Consider the following 15,086-nt stretch of genomic DNA (forward strand, 5'->3'; position numbering starts at 1 on the left):
TGAGTAGCATGTCGAAGTAGCTCAAACAGCTCCGTGCAGCACTCGTTGGTGATGAGGGGCTTGCAAAGCGATTAACAGCGTTTCAACCGTGGCTATGATTCTCTAATTTGAACACCTAGCAAGCCCATGGCCAACCGAAGTCAAACTGCCGCTCGGTTCTCAGGATTACTACTTTTCGAGCCATGATGACTTCATCGTCAACCAACAGCACACCAGAAGATCAGCAAAGAACAGTATTGAAATTTTGGGCTCGCCATTAGGTTTTACCGCTATTTCAGGCAGTTTTGAGGGCCTCGTTGAATTTATGAATAATGGAGCGGATTAAACTTATATCAACATCATGTCACACTGTTCTGTTCATCCAGGGCACCTGGGATGGAGGTGGTCTACCCGACAATTAGACCAAAAGTGCTATAGACGGCAATTGAATGACCAAAAAACCACGTTTAGCTCGATTTATTAGAAAAAGAAATAATTTTTTTTCTTTTCTACAGTTTGCTTCGTTTTCGCTCCTCGACCGTTGGCAACCGCGCCCTCTGGTCGCTGTTGGCTTTGGCCCCACACAAGCTCTGTCTCGACAAGCCCAAGCTTCGACGGAGCTTGACAACCTCCAACCTGCAAACGCACAACGTCTCTCCTCCCCCAACCGCCCAAAATGTCGCGCCGACCAGCAAAGGGCGACTACATCGAGACGGTAAGGCATCCACGCAACCACGCCCTTCCCCCTCCTCCTCTCCCGGGAACCATCACCCCCCCTTTTCCGCCGGAATCAACACGCTAACGCGCCCTCCCCCCTTAGGACACCGGCAACAAGGTCGCCCGCAAGGCCGTCCTCGTCGGCACGCAAAACATCGTCCTCGGCGGCAAGACCGTCATCCAACCCGACGTCATGATCCGCGGCGACCTCGTCCGCCCCGCCTCCTCCTCCACCTCCAACGGGCCCAACACCGCCGTCTCCATCGGGCGGTACTGCTTCCTCGCCCGCGGCGCCGTCCTGCGCCCGCCCGGCCGCCTGCACCGCGGCGCCTACGCGCACGCGCCGCTGCGCCTCGGCGACCACGTCTTCGTCGGCGCGGGCAGCGTGGTGCGCGCCGCCAGCGTCGGCAGCCACGTGCACGTCGGCGCCGGCTGCAGCGTGGGGGAGTTCGCCATCATCAAGGACTACGTGCGCGTGCTGGACGGCGCGGTGGTGCCGCCGTTCGCGGTGGTGCCTGGGTTTTCGGTGGTGGCCGGCCGGCCGGCGAGGGTGGTGGGCGAGGTGCCGGAGGGCGCGCAGGAGGCCTTTGAGCTGAGGGAGCTGTACAAGACGGTGGGCAACAACCCGCAGACGCCGCCGTGAAGCGTGAGGTTGGGGGTTGTTGCGGTGGACGATGGCATGGGATCGCGGGCGTTTCTATGCGGAGAGTGGCAGGCACAAGCATCATACGAGTCCGACGACAAGATCGCTTCTTACATAATACGATACCAACATGGCGATGATTTAATCAACATTGAAAGGATACACGCCATTTGCTCTTGCAGCAACACACGCTCGTTGAACATCATGTCGTCTTTTCTACCTATGAAAGATATATACACTGCCGCCAGCTTGCCTCTTCAGCCATCAGCTTCTCCCACTTCACTCCCAGTGGCACCAGCGGCACATGATGCGTCTCTTTACTTGGCCGCGCACAAAGTGAGGGTCGTGTCGCTGTCGGGCGTGCACACCTTGACCTGGCTACCCGCGGGCGTGCGGCCGTCCGCCCAGACGATGCCCTGGCACTGCGTGTTGGACGACGTCACCGTCAGGCGCTTTCCCGCGAAGGCATCGCCCATGGAGGAGCTCAGGTCGTACCAGACCGCGTTCGGGTCGAGGGTGTAGGCGAAGATGGTCTGCGCGGCGCCCGTGTAGATGCCGTTGTTCGCTAGGGTGATCTTGAGGGCGATGCCGCCCGTCTTGGGGTCGCGGTGGTACTGCTCGGCGTACTTGCCGCCGTTCTTGGCGAGTGTGTGCGCGGCCGAGATGTCGCCGCCGACAGACCACAGCGTCACCGGGTGGTCGCAGTTGTTGACGACGCGGGCGCTGCCGACGTTGGTGGCAGCGCTGAGGCCGGCGAGGGCGAGGAGGCTAAGTTGCTTGAGCATGGTGTTGGGGAGGTGAAGATGATGCGTAAGTGACTTCAAAGTGTGGTGTGTGATGAGGGTGAGCGAGGCAACCTTGAAGCTTTGCGGAGAATTCCCGTCCTTTTTATACTTGCGTCTCGCTCCTGGACGGGGTCTTAGCTCGCGAGCCCAGCTCGTATCTCACCGCATCCGTCCTGCCCTCACCCAGACAGGCTGCGCTGCCTGTTGCTTCATCCTTACCCATCCGGCTCGTGTAGCGAAGCACACACACACACCACTTGGTGAGGGTCGTCGGCTGGGCTGTATCACCCTGCGTCAAGGCTGCCTCTCGACAAGGCCCTCTCGGAGCTACCTGCAGAGACCAGAACGGAGCCACCCATCTCAGCTCTCGCAGGGCTGAGTTGGGGGTTGCTTTGACTCTTTGCGTGAGCAGGCGAAGGAGAAAAGATCATCGTGACCGACGCATGTTGATTCGGACTTTTGGGCTCCTCGCTGGATCCCGCCGATCATGCCCGGGTAACGCTTGCGAGCCTTGGCGGGCTCCGGCGGACGGCAGAATACGAGGTTGCTACGCATCGCGTGGTCGGGGTTTGGGAGGATATGAGCTGACTCGCCTGCACTTGCGAGGACCGTGGAAAAGGTAAGCGTTTCGGTAGCCCGAAGAGGTCGTGGAGTGGCCGGGCAAGTCCCAGAGTCACTGTGTGAGAGACTCTATCCGGTCGGGTTCCCTCATATAGGGTCAGCTGCGCTGTCGTGTTACCGCAATGACGGGGGCCAAGGCGAAGGAAAAGAACGAAACACCCTCAATACGGCAAAAATCATGTTATGCCGTGTTCCGTGCGGTGCGGGACACTGCAGAGAGCAAATGCGCTGCGCTCGGAATTATTGATGATGCCGGCCTGCCTTGGCGCGATTCTGCAGGCAGCTGTCGACGAGGCGGACTCTCAGGCTGCATGCTTGTTGCAGCCTCAACGGAGGGAGAATCCGTATAAACGAGGCGACCTTGATGGAGCAGATTATTCGAGCGGCCACATTACCCTTCCTTCCTTCCTTCCTTCCTTCCTTCCTTCCTTCCTTCCTTCACTCCCGCAAAGGAGGGCAGAACAGCCGAGCCCAGAAACCAGAAGCAGCGAGGAAGGCTCCCCGTCCCCGCTCAAGCTGAGATGCGAGGTCACTGTAGCGGCGGGGTAACTTGATGCGAGAGCCCCCGCCGTCAAATGGAAAAAGAGTAGTATTCTACTATATCTGGTGCTAAATATAGACGCATCTTTCACGGTCGCATAGAAATCTACATGGGAAGGACGTGGCTTGGATCCTTTGTTCGTTGAGGCGCCATTGTTCAATAATGATGCCAATGTGCATGATGCAGGCAGGCTCCTGCGCGCCATTTCCCGGTACATATGGCATATGGGGGGATGTTTGGCAGCTGAATTCTGGTCCTTGAAGTCTCCGGGATGCAAAGGTCCCGAGCAGGACAAGAAAGATGAAGCTAATAAAATCAAGTCGCTTTTTATCAACACTATTTTGTACTTGGCAGGGCTGAAATACACCGCCACGTCAGAAGCCCATCTACTCCTATCGAGCTTTACCTCTTACCTCTCTAGCTGGGCTCGTATACGAACGGGCAGACATGCCAAAGCGCACATGGCCTTGATAGCTACATCACAAGGAGCTCTAGTGCGGATGTAATTAGAAAATACCTGCTGACTACAAAAATATAGAGAGAGAAAAAAAAAGAAAAAGCAAACATTTTTGCAAGCTAGGATATCCTGTGAAATACCACTCTTTAGTAAACTAGTAGTCATCGACCACATTTGCCCTCCCTTCCTCCACCCAAGCTCGTATACGCCAATAACGATTCCCAATTCGTAAGGATCGAAATTCTCTGAATTTAGACAGTATTCAAATCTAATCAAAAAAAAATGGTAAAAGTGACGCGGAGTGAACCGTCCAAACATGCAGCAGCCAAAGATACCCTCCAGCGCCGTACACAAAGGCTCTCTCATACCCACGATACAGACAAGTTATTGCGGCACCTTGGACGACACATTGGCCAGCAAGAAACCATTTTTGTCATATCTTAATAGGGCTTTCTTATACAAAGTTCTAGAGACGAAGCGGTGATGAGATAAATCACTTTATAAATCCCATGTTTCTTTCATCGCCCCCCACACGGCACCGCGCCGGGCCCGACACGGATCCGAGCGTCTTCCACCAACACCTCAGTTTTTCCCCTCCTTGAATAAGTAAATAGAGCTGCTAGATAAGACATGGCTTAGTTTACCCGAAATGAAAAGCAAAGCATCTACTGACGACTTGTTGTAGTATTCAAATACGGCTGGTCCAACACGCAACAACACGACCCCTGAGAAAGCTGCACACGATCACTCATTCACAGTCATTTACAATTTTTCACGGTTTTTTCCAAAGATGACGATAGAAGTCAAGTCACGAGCGAGTGAGCAACCTCAACATGACACCCACGTGGCTCAATGGCGTTTACCAGCAGTACAAGGCCGACACCGACACCGTCGCGCAATGGCTCGCCCTGACCGCCAAGCAGCCCGGCTACGACTCCTCCTCCTCCTCCTCTTCCTCAAAATGAAAAGCGGCCGCTGGCGGCAGGTCCAAAGGCAAATCTCGAAGGAAAGCCGTCAAGAAGCCGACAACTGCCGCAGCAGCCGCAGCCGCAGGTCCCAAGACCGCGCACGTCATCAAGATCAGGGACTTTGAGCCCATGGCCGCGCACATCGCCAGCTGCAGCGCCGCCGCCTCCGAAATCACTATCCCGCGATCCTTTTGCCGGGCTCTCGATCGCGTCATCTCCATCCGCAGCACCTTTGTCGAGCGCCTCACCTCCGCCGGCGTCGAGGTCAGCGCCACCTCGGACAACGGCCACGCCTTCTTCGTCGACGTGCCGGCGTCGTCGCCTGCCCGCGCCAAGGTGCTGCGCGGCGCGGGCCTGTGGGACGAGGACCCGATCTGGGCCGGACGCGCGGCCGGCGTCGCCGCGGGCATGCTGCCGCGCGTGCGCGCGCGCGCCCAAGTTCAAGTTCCTGCGGCGTAACCCGTTGTACTACGGCCTGCTAAGGCACAACATGCGCGCCGTGGCGCACGAGGCCGGCCTGCCGTACGCGGCCACGCCCGGCGCACTGGTCGGCGTGGTCCAGGTGCACCACGCGCTGCGCAGCGAGCGACTGCTGGCGCCGGACGAGGCCGTATGGGACGACCTTCAGACGTTGTGGACGCTGCAGGGCGACGCGTCCTTCTTCGTCGGCGACCTGCCTACGACGAAGAATGGCTATTTCGAAAACCACAGAGCATCGGCACGTCCGTCACCTACTGGGCGTCGGCCCAGAGCCGGCGCAGGACCAAGCACAAGGTCAACACCAACATCGACAACCGACGTAACTTGATGCCGTTGAGTCGTCTGTCGCGGGGCGTCAGCCTTCGCCTCGGGCACCCGAGCGGCGCGCGCATCCCGTGGTCTGCCGCGGCCGTCCAGAGGAGCTCGACATGGCCCTCGCCGAGCGCTACACCGACAGCCGCGAGCACCTTCAGACCGAGTACAAGTCGGTGGTTGAGGAGGCCAAGGTGCGGCACGCGGCGCTCCTGCCCGCCGGCCTGGTGCGCGCCGTTGCCGAGGCCGTGGAGCACGAGCGGCCGGGGCTCTGCTTCGACTTCTTCACCATACAGAACGAGGCGTGGCTGTTTCTGGAGCGGCTGCTGACGGCCATCCTCGAACTCCCCGACGGACCCTCGACACTCCGCGACGACGGCCGGATGCTGCCGTTCGTGTCGGGCGTGTGTCTCGCGTCCGCCGCGGGGAAGTCGTGCGCAGACGGTGCCGGCGAGTGACGCGCTGCTGCACGTCGCCACCGAGGTGACGCGGACGTTCGTGAGCGAGGGCCACGGTCGGCGCATGCGGGACCGAAAGCGCGGGACGTGGCCGAGTCCGAGGTCAAGACACTGAACCAGGGATTGAATCGCTGGCCAAACACAGAAGTGAGGGCGCATCGCGGTGGACGTTTTGGCGGAGAAGAAGACGCGGACATGAACATTCTGCAGCTGCTGCTGCAAGCAGCGGAATTGAAGTCCAGCGAGAGGGGCGGTGACGCCTCACTGCAGGCGCTGCAGAACATGCTTCGGATGCTTGGCCAGAACTGAGGGTTGGATTCTTTCACGACAGGATAGAATCAAGACTGCATGTTTGCCGGTCTTCAAAGGGAAGCAGCGTGCCAGTGTTGCCCGGGAGTTCCGCATGGCCTTTGCTCGCATGCCAACTAACATAAGAGCTTGTCGAGATCTTAGTGTAGGCTTGGCAATAATATTTCTGTAACAAGTGAGCGGTTTTCAGCGGCCGTTTTTGCCCATGATCAGCTTCCTACCACAATTCAGCCGCGTTTGATTGTCATTGTCCAATCGTCTTGAGACGGCTGTGTGGCGCCGTCATATCTCGATTCCCGCCGCACAAGTTAACTTATAACACATCTCAGCAAATCAGCCAGCCCGAACCCTCGCTCATATGTACGAGTCCTTATATCGTAATGTGCTTCTGACGGAAGCAGCCACCGTCGTCAACATCTCTTTATTGGTCTGCAATTTCTCGTCAGTGGGCCGGCCCACGTCCATGAGAGCATAACCCACCGCGAGCCTCACCATACTGACGGAGGCGGTCGCCCGAAGGAACCCTGGTCCAGGCTGCGGCGTTGTATTATCGCTCAAGCAAAGACACTGCCTCCCCCAGCTTCAGTAACAAATTGCAACAACCGTTGGGAATGAAACCCCCCCATACTCTGGGGTACATAAATGTCCCAATCAGAAGCCCCCCTGCTATCGCCAAAACACCATACATTTGTGGGGGGCCGTCTAGAGGATGCGAAAGAAAAATTGAGAATTGCTGAGGGAATGCAGAAATTGCATAATCAAGTTAGTGCCAGCCTCCGAGGAGATGCGGCGACCAGTATTAAGTAATAAGAAAGCGAGAGCAGACCATGAGCCGGGTCAACTCTCGACAAGGCGCGATCGGGGTTACTGATGAGGTGGCGGCGCCTTCGGAAAGCGAAAGGGAATAAAAAACCAAGCCAGAAACGCCACCACAGCGGAAAGGGAATCTGCATAAACCCGAGCTGTCAATTGCCAATGCCATGCCGTATGCCGAGCCTTTTCTAGCGGGGAATTTAAGCATAGCCGTCGCTGGCTTTCCGCTGGGTGGTGGATTCGAGTCCGGCTGGTCTGTAGTCGTGATTCGTCCGCTGCGACTCCAATTGTCCACTTTCATCCTCGACGCTCCTGACTCTTGTAATTTTCTCTCTCTTTTTTCCCAGGCTGGCCATGGTGGTTATGCGCTGCCAAGGCCCCCAACGCGGAACATGCGTGGGCACTCAAAGCATATGACGACGAAGATGGAGAGAGAAATCTCTGCACAACCCAGGATATGCCCTTCCCCCAGAGTATCCTCATGCCCAACGAGCCAATGAAGCGTAGATATTTGGAACCCCAGAGGGCCGTTTTGATGCTCCCTGGAATCATGGCCCGCCGCGTCCGGGGTTGCTTGAGCTTTATCTTTCATTTCTCCTTGTGTCGGCCCTGCGTTCCCCTCTCTGCCAGTGCTTATCATTCTTCATTTGCTGCAAGCACCCTTGCCTTGGCCAGAATCGGCTGCCCTCGGAGGGGCGAGCAACGAACCCTCTCCAAGTAGAAGCTACCCACCAATGCCACCATCAGTCAGTTTTTGTTGGACCCTTTCCACACCTTGATAAAGCTCCTTTCGTCGCACATTCTTCCAATTTGTGCTTCTCTTCTTCTCTTCTTCCCTCCCTTCCTGCTCGCGTGTCTGTTGGTGCTGCATATTCCTCATCATCGCACCTAGACACCATGGCCAACAACCAAGACATCGTCGAGCAGCCGGCCGGAGCCAATCCTACCCTTGCTATCACCGATCCGGAAAAGATTCAGGAAAAGTCGAGCTTTGAAGACAATGCCTCCAAAGACTCCAAGCCAAAGGAGGGCGTCGTAGGCGATGCGCCAGCCGGCGAAGACGACAACATCTTCGGTGGCGGCAAGACATACCGCACCATGGGCCTGTGGGATACCATGCTTGTCCTTGCTACCAACCAGGTCGGACTCGGTATCCTCACTCTTCCCGCCATTCTCAAGACGCTCGGCCTGATCCCTGGCATCATTGCCATTGTCGGCTTGGGTATCGTGTCCTGGTATACCGCATACGAGCTTCTGCAGTTCTACCGCGCCCACCCTCATGTCGTCAACATGGCCGACATGGCCGGCGTCGTCGGTGGCCGTCCGCTCGAGATCATCTTCGGCCTCGCTTTGCTCTTCAAGGTCATGATGACCTGTGGTTCCGCCACTGTCACGCTCTCCATCGCCTTCAACACCCTGTCCAACCACTCGACTTGCACCGTCGCCTTTGCCGCCGTGGGTGCCCTGTCCTGTTGGGTTCTGTGCCTTCCACGCACATTCAAGTTCGTGGCTCAGGCGGGCTTGCCTTGCACGATTAGTATCATCGTCGCTGTATTCATCGTCATCATTAGTCTTGCCGTGGCGGGTCATCCTCGCGGCGAGGTCTATGGTTTCGCCAAGGAGCTGGTCATGGTCGGAAACCCAAGCTTCCGCGAGGGCGTCACGGCCTGCCTCAAAGTGTGCTATGCGTATGCTGGCAATGTCGGCTTCGTCTCGTATATGGCCGAGATGAAGAACCCCTCGCGCGACTTTCCCAAGGCCCTTACCATCCTGCAGGTCTTTTCTGTCATCTTGTACCTCATCACCGCCGTCACCATCTACTGCCTCTCTGGTCAGGCAGTACGCTCGCCGGCACTTGGCTCAGCACCAGACATTCCGGCCAAGGTCGCCTATGCCATTGCGCTTCCTGCTATCCTGTCCACGGGCATGGTCTTTGGCCACACTGCCATCAAGTACCTGTACGTGGTCGTTCTCCGAGCCACCAACACAACCCACCGCGCCACCGAAAACTCCGTACGCTCCTGGGGTCTCTGGGTTGGAAGCGCCACTGTGTTTTGGATCCTGGCGTTTGTCCTCGCCAGTGCCATTCCCATTTTTGACTCCATTCTGTCCATTTCATCGGCAACATTTGTGGCCTGGTTCACGTTTGGCGTCAGCGGCGTCTTCTGGTACCATCGCAACTGGGAGGAAAAGTTTGCTCCCAAGAACATTCCCCTGGCCATTGTCAATGCTCTCATCATTCTCCAGACGCTATTCATGAATGGTGTCGGCATGTGGGCGTCTGTCGAGGGTCTGCTTGAGGTTTATCGCACGCCCGGCAAACTCGAGGGCTCCTTTACTTGTGCCGATAACTCTATCTTCTAGAGCTGTCGAGCTCAGCGAGTCAATCAATGGCGACTGGCACTAAGACATTAGTACATAGAATAAATAATGAATGTAAATTTTACCGTAATCGCTTTGCTGGTATCATGTTGAGTTGACTTTTGTAAAGTTTCGTGGTTTCGAGTCGTTATGCAGACAGAACTGGCGTTTGACGCGGCACCAAGTTCGGGGCTCGTTGCCATGACATTGACAAGGTTGTCCTCACGCAGACTATCTCGCGTCTCGAGTTGGTAATGGTGCATTTTTCCTCGCATTGGAAATCGCGCTCGGCTCTGTGTCTCGGTCAGTTGCTCTTCCCCAGCTCCTTCCGCAGAATGCACCCAACATATCACACCCATAGCACCACACCCAAGCCACCGTATTGCAAGATATCTTTTCTTATTTCCTGCCCGTCTTTAACACAAGTATATGTACAGTCCGTAGTCGTTTCTCTTATCCACAGTGTCGCCTCTTCACGCTCTAGTTGCTACGGGCGCCCTCCTTGGACTCTCGCAGCTCGTCCATCTTGGCGACTCGCTTCTTGAACTCGACGTACTGGCACTTTTCGTAGCTATGCCTCTCGTCCTGAAAGTGCCTCAATGTCAGTCATCCCCTTGTACTCGGACCGTCTGCCATTCCAAGCCAATCGTATTCTCACCTCGCACTTCCACGGGGCGTACCACGTCGCTTTGCGGCACTTGTTGAGGGGGATCAGGAGGTGGGCGCAGCTATCTCTGTAGGCGTGAGGGAGGCGAGCCTCGCTCATCTCCTCACGAGTCGCTTCTGCACATTTCTGTTAGTCTTCAAGGCTGTCCGCGCAAGAGAGGCGTCCCAGCCGGGGTTCGTGGTTCGAGTCCCCAAGCGGATTCGGGGGCGTACGTACGACGCGCATCGGAAGCTGTGTCGGTGGCCATGTTTCTCGAGTCAATTGAGTCTTCTTGGCAATCGTCCAAGCCGGCACAGGAGCGGAATTGGGGTCGTTGAGGATAATTGCCGTTGGATTGGGAAGCTCTTGGTTTCCTGTTTGGCGGGCAAAGTTCGGCCAATGGCTGGCGCGAATGTGGAGTCCTGATACATCAGGCAGAAACTAGCCAGTCAGTGTCAGGCTATTGTCAAGCATCACAGCTTCATCATGTCGAGTCCTCTCATAGATGATTGATGAGACCGAAAGAAAGAAAAAAGAGAAAAATAGCGGTGAAGTATTGAAGCTGGCTGGGTTTCAAATCTTCAAAACTTGACCAGGTTCGTCTGTTCGTGGCAAGCGCAGCGACCACTAACAATTCTCAGCGCTCTCACTCTGCTACACATTCGTCTGTCGAGGCATCTGCGGCGTCGTCAAGTCCATCTGCCGCAGCAGATCCAATGGCCATCTTGGTCCGAGCTTCGATTTTCCTTCAGGCTCAGCTTCCACGCATACCGCATCATTGACTCACAGCTACTCCTGCCGGCATGTCCTGCCCAGTGATGCAGTCAACAACAGCCATGAAAACAAACCGCGATGAGGACGACGACGCAGCATCTAGGCGCCCACTGATGATGCCGCGCCAACGCATCAAATCCGCCTCCATCATGTTTCTTGCATCCTGACAGCTCACTTGTTCGCCCGTGGGGCTGTTTCGATGCCACTGTGCCCAATTTCCCTGTTTGGCCCAACCTCGCCAGAAATGATTGGCCCACAGCGCTCCGTAGAAGCCATCGTGAGCGTTTCGCTGTCACCGCCCGTGGCGCATTCACGCCCACACCTGACGAGACGAGACGACGCGCGCCGTTGTTCTTGTTCCTGGCCCGTGTTCCCGTCTCGTCTGCCGTGAAACGCGGTCGCGGTCCGGCACGTCAAGAGCGTGTCCTGCATGGGTTCTCGATGCGCGCCGCGACAAGTTGTCTGTCCTACGCAACCTCGTCCCTGTTTTCAACTAGCATTCTATATCCGGATACTTGCACACCGTCAGCTCGACACCATGTAGATATATAAAGATGTAGCGGCATTTAGTTGCATGTCTTCTTTTACCCTTTCGTCATTATCGCATGTTGATCCCAATCTAGATCTCCTCTTTACTCGCCCGCCAACCTCCTCCAATCTTCTTGAGAGACGCTCATCCACGAATACCTAGTACATCGTCACTCGGCCATTCTTTACCAGACTGCATTATTTTTTTTCTTATTATTGTTTCCTGTTCTGGTTCACTTTTTCCTTCATTCAACAATACTGGAACTTTAAATTTTTCTTTCGTCTACATACACACTTTTAATAATCCTCGCCATGATTCCTCCCCCCTCTCAAGATATCATCGCCTGGCTAGTGCCGGCGCCCAACTGCCCGGCCGCCGAAGAGGCCGTACACATGCCCGAGAACGCGTCCGGCCTCGTCCCCTGTGCCGAGACCGACTTCCTCCGCTCCCGCATCCGCACCAGCCTCCTCGCCGACGGGCCGCCGCGGCACGCCCTCGCCCTCACCTTCGCCGCGCAGCCGCCCCGGCGCCGCGGCCGCTTCGTCCTCGGCACCGACCCGCGCCTCTGCGACGTCGTCCTCCCGCGCCTCGACGGCATCGCCCCCCAGCACTGCTCCCTCGGCTTCGACGGCCTCTCCCGCCTCACCCTAGACGACTCCTCCGAGGCCGGCACCCAGGTCTGGTACGACTGGGACTGCGCCGGCGACTTGTGCGGTCACTCGTGGCCGCTCACTGGCGGCTACGCCGGCGGCTTCCCCAGCGACGTCCGGTGCATCACCGTGGACATCCAGGGCGTCCGCTTCCAGGTCGTCGCGAACGACCACTCGGCGGATAGGGACGCCTTTGCGGCCAAGGTCGACGCGTTGTGCGCGCAGGCGGAGCCTGCCGCCGCGCAGCTCGATGCGCTCTGGAGCGAGCCTCCGTTGTGCATCTCGCCGCTACGCACACTTGCATTTTCTGCACTTCCTGTCCTGAGGCACATTATCGTCAAGAGTCTGGGAAGCAACTCGGACGGCGAGGTTTATCTCTGGGACATGGAGCGGCCGTGGGAGCCCATGGTCAAGGCCTCTGCGTAAACGCAGTCATCCACTGACTAGCCTGCTTCCTCCTTCATTTGCTTTTGAGCGATTTCATTTGTCACTCATGTCGGAAATTGGGTCTCACAGAACATGTCAGTTAGACATTCCAGATTGATGTATAATATTTTGGTGGCTTTTTATTCGTGCTTTTTATCCTTTTGATACGGACATTAGTCCATGACAATCCGCTGCTTAATGATCCCTTCTACCACCACAGTTCCAGTTAAAAAAAAAGAAACACCAATGCAAATGACAAAGTTCTTTATACAACAAATAATTTCCTCCATGATTAAGCGTCAGTAGATTCAATCATCAAACACAATCTTTGATCCACCAGATGCAGCTGCTGCCTCAGTCTCTGCAGCGGCCGCAGCGGCAGCGGCCGCGGCGGTGGCCCGCTCAGCCTTCGCCGCTTCTCGATCCTCGTGTGCTTGCTTCTCCTCTTCCGAAAAGAATCGCGTCATGCTAAACTCGGGTGCACGGCGACGCTCCCCCCAACGATTCTTGATGTCGCGGCGCATCTTGACCGCCTCCGCCTCTTGCCGCACCAGCGTCTTTTCGCCAGCCCTATCGAGCATCGTACCTTCAAGACTCAGGTACGTCGTTTCGCCGCTCACGCCGACATCAAAGTTGCGTATTCGGAAGCGGATCTTGCCCATGACCTTGTCGCCGTTGACGTCGACCCAAAATCCGGTGCTGTGGATCTGATGCACGACGCCATGCTCGTCGGGCGCCGCAACGGAAGCCGTCTCCTCCATGCCCTCGATCCCGGCGTCGTCGTTGGACACCCAGCTCCACGACGGGGGCAGCCGGCGGGCCTCGATCGAGGCGTTGAACATGCCAAAGCATACGACGCCGATGTGGCCCTCGGTCTGGAGGTTGATACTGCCTTCCATCCAGGCGCCGCGGCTCGGCACGAATAAGTCCACGTCGGCCGTGATCCAGCCAAATCCTACGCCGTACTCGCGCTGCGACTTGAGCGTCGTGAATTCTTCGTCGTTCTTGGCGGCTCCCTCGCGGCTGGGCTCGTTGCCAAGCGTCACATTCTTGTAGCCCAGGAGAACGCCTGCCAGTGAGGGCACGTACTTGTTCTGCAGATGACGGAGATAGTGGAACTCGCAGTTGGTGACGGGCTGTGCCCAGCCAATGGGGTATATGGGTTCGTATAGCGAGACTGTCTGCGAGAAGAAGGGGAATTGAGGGTTGGCGGGGATGTCGGGAGGTTGGTGAATGTCGGAAATTGTGTTGATGACTGGCTCGTCAACATCCATGGCGTCTTCTGCCACCTGCTGAGATTCGTTTTCCAGTTGCAATTGCGCAAGAGCGGCATCGTCTTCCGTATCTATGGCGGCAGCCTCGTCGCTATCTTTTTTGGACTTCTTCGTTTTGCGTTCCGACTTTTCGTCGCCAGAGGCTTGCTTCTTTGAGGATTTCTTGTGCTCGCTCTTGCTCGGAGTTTCGTCGCCGTCTCGCTTGCTCTTCTTCTTCTCTTTCTTCTCTTTCTTCTCTTTCTTCTCCTTCTTCTCCTTCTTCTCCTTCTTTTCCTTCTTTTCCTTCTTCTCCTTCTTCTCCTTCTTGTCGGCTACATCTTCCTGTTCTTGGCTGGTATCATCCAATACTTTTTTGGACTTCTTGTGCTTGCGCTCATCAGGATCGGCAGCGGCGTCCTCTTCTCGTGAGCGCTTCTTTTCCGATTTCGGTGACTTTTTAGACTTTTTTTCCGCTCTCGGCGAGCCGAGCTCCGGTGATGTCGCGACCGGCATTGTCGCAAGAATTGACTCTGTCGAGGTAAATGAAATAGTGAGTTCCAACTTGAAATGCCTGGAAATTTTTTTGCGGGCTCTTTATCGATTGCTCCGGTGGGGCGTGCCTGCCGTTGTCCACTTCACTACCCTATATTCAGTGGAGGAGCTGTCAATGAGATCTGATCAAGGTTTTCTATGTTTTTTTGTATTATTCTTTTTTTTTTTTTTTTTTCAGTTTCTTTTCGCTTTTTTTTTTTATAGTCGCTTTTTTTTTTGATAGCAGGATAGTATGATTGTGTTTCTTGCTCATTCCAGCTCTTTAACGTGTGACCTGTTTACTAATGCAATTGGCGTGTGATTATACAGGTTGTTACAATGATAATGTATCGAGTCCCCAAGACTTCCAGAAGCGTATATTCAAAAGCCGAACTGTCAACGAATCCGAAATCTTACAATACTATTGCTAAGCCTTTGAACTACCGCACCGGCGGCAAGCAGCACTCGGATAACGTAAACATTCAGTGGGCTGATTCAGAATCACCGTACGACTTGTCTGTCCTACCTACCTGGTTGTCATGTAGGTCCCGAAGTCCGCAAAGCATGTTCCATCCCGGAAGTGTTAGTGATACGCGCACGGCAACGTTGAGTTGCGCTGCGGACCGTACACACTATGTCACCTCAGGGCCCAGGAACAATGGCTCACTTATTTCAGATGAAGCTGGATTTGTGAAGGGTTGGGAGGGCAACATGTGCACGCACAGACTATATATGAAGCATTGCGCACGGTGATGATGAGAATGAAGAGACTCGGCTCAACAAAGGAGCCGCTGTTATTGTAGACATCCCTTGTCCACCGTGCCGGCTTTATC

At 55.8% G+C, this 15,086-nt stretch overlaps 8 protein-coding genes across 8 annotated transcripts; 5 read left to right on the plus strand and 3 right to left on the minus strand.

Moving 5' to 3' along the window:
• Nucleotides 1–655: 655 nt before the first annotated feature.
• On the plus strand, nt 656–1,339 carry ISF_07333 (dynactin subunit 5; the record flags this gene model as incomplete). Its single annotated transcript, XM_018850936.1, has 2 exons — nt 656–694; nt 800–1,339. The coding sequence occupies 2 exons, from the start codon at nt 656–658 to the stop codon at nt 1,337–1,339; spliced, it is 579 nt and encodes a 192-aa protein (XP_018701848.1).
• A 317-nt stretch (nt 1,340–1,656) lies between these two features.
• Nucleotides 1,657–2,124, minus strand: ISF_07334 (phase-specific protein; the record flags this gene model as incomplete). Its single annotated transcript, XM_018850937.1, has 1 exon — nt 1,657–2,124. One exon carries the CDS (start codon nt 2,122–2,124, stop codon nt 1,657–1,659), a length of 468 nt encoding a protein of 155 aa, XP_018701849.1.
• A 2,452-nt stretch (nt 2,125–4,576) lies between these two features.
• Nucleotides 4,577–5,170, plus strand: ISF_07335 (hypothetical protein; the record flags this gene model as incomplete). The annotated part of the gene is made up of 3 exons (XM_018850938.1): nt 4,577–4,611; nt 4,667–4,728; nt 4,782–5,170. 3 exons carry the CDS (start codon nt 4,577–4,579, stop codon nt 5,168–5,170), a joined length of 486 nt encoding a protein of 161 aa, XP_018701850.1.
• Nucleotides 5,171–5,201: 31 nt separating this feature from the next.
• On the plus strand, nt 5,202–6,270 carry ISF_07336 (hypothetical protein; the record flags this gene model as incomplete). The annotated part of the gene is made up of 4 exons (XM_018850939.1): nt 5,202–5,433; nt 5,609–5,907; nt 5,945–6,056; nt 6,107–6,270. 4 exons carry the CDS (start codon nt 5,202–5,204, stop codon nt 6,268–6,270), a joined length of 807 nt encoding a protein of 268 aa, XP_018701851.1.
• Nucleotides 6,271–7,980: 1,710 nt separating this feature from the next.
• Nucleotides 7,981–9,447, plus strand: ISF_07337 (amino acid transporter; the record flags this gene model as incomplete). Its single annotated transcript, XM_018850940.1, has 1 exon — nt 7,981–9,447. One exon carries the CDS (start codon nt 7,981–7,983, stop codon nt 9,445–9,447), a length of 1,467 nt encoding a protein of 488 aa, XP_018701852.1.
• A 477-nt stretch (nt 9,448–9,924) lies between these two features.
• ISF_07338 (NADH:ubiquinone oxidoreductase, B18 subunit) lies at nt 9,925–10,358 on the minus strand (the record flags this gene model as incomplete). Its single annotated transcript, XM_018850941.1, has 3 exons — nt 9,925–10,029; nt 10,103–10,227; nt 10,328–10,358. 3 exons carry the CDS (start codon nt 10,356–10,358, stop codon nt 9,925–9,927), a joined length of 261 nt encoding a protein of 86 aa, XP_018701853.1.
• A 1,346-nt stretch (nt 10,359–11,704) lies between these two features.
• On the plus strand, nt 11,705–12,469 carry ISF_07339 (Forkhead-associated (FHA) domain protein; the record flags this gene model as incomplete). Its single annotated transcript, XM_018850942.1, has 1 exon — nt 11,705–12,469. The coding sequence occupies one exon, from the start codon at nt 11,705–11,707 to the stop codon at nt 12,467–12,469; it is 765 nt and encodes a 254-aa protein (XP_018701854.1).
• A 308-nt stretch (nt 12,470–12,777) lies between these two features.
• On the minus strand, nt 12,778–14,235 carry ISF_07340 (hypothetical protein; the record flags this gene model as incomplete). The annotated part of the gene is made up of 1 exon (XM_018850943.1): nt 12,778–14,235. The coding sequence occupies one exon, from the start codon at nt 14,233–14,235 to the stop codon at nt 12,778–12,780; it is 1,458 nt and encodes a 485-aa protein (XP_018701855.1).
• Between the last annotated feature and the right edge of the window lie 851 nt (nt 14,236–15,086).

The sequence above is a fragment of the Cordyceps fumosorosea genome, assembly GCF_001636725.1.
Source record: "Cordyceps fumosorosea ARSEF 2679 chromosome Unknown scaffold_21, whole genome shotgun sequence".
In the NCBI taxonomy this organism is placed as follows: Eukaryota; Fungi; Ascomycota; class Sordariomycetes; order Hypocreales; family Cordycipitaceae; genus Cordyceps; species Cordyceps fumosorosea.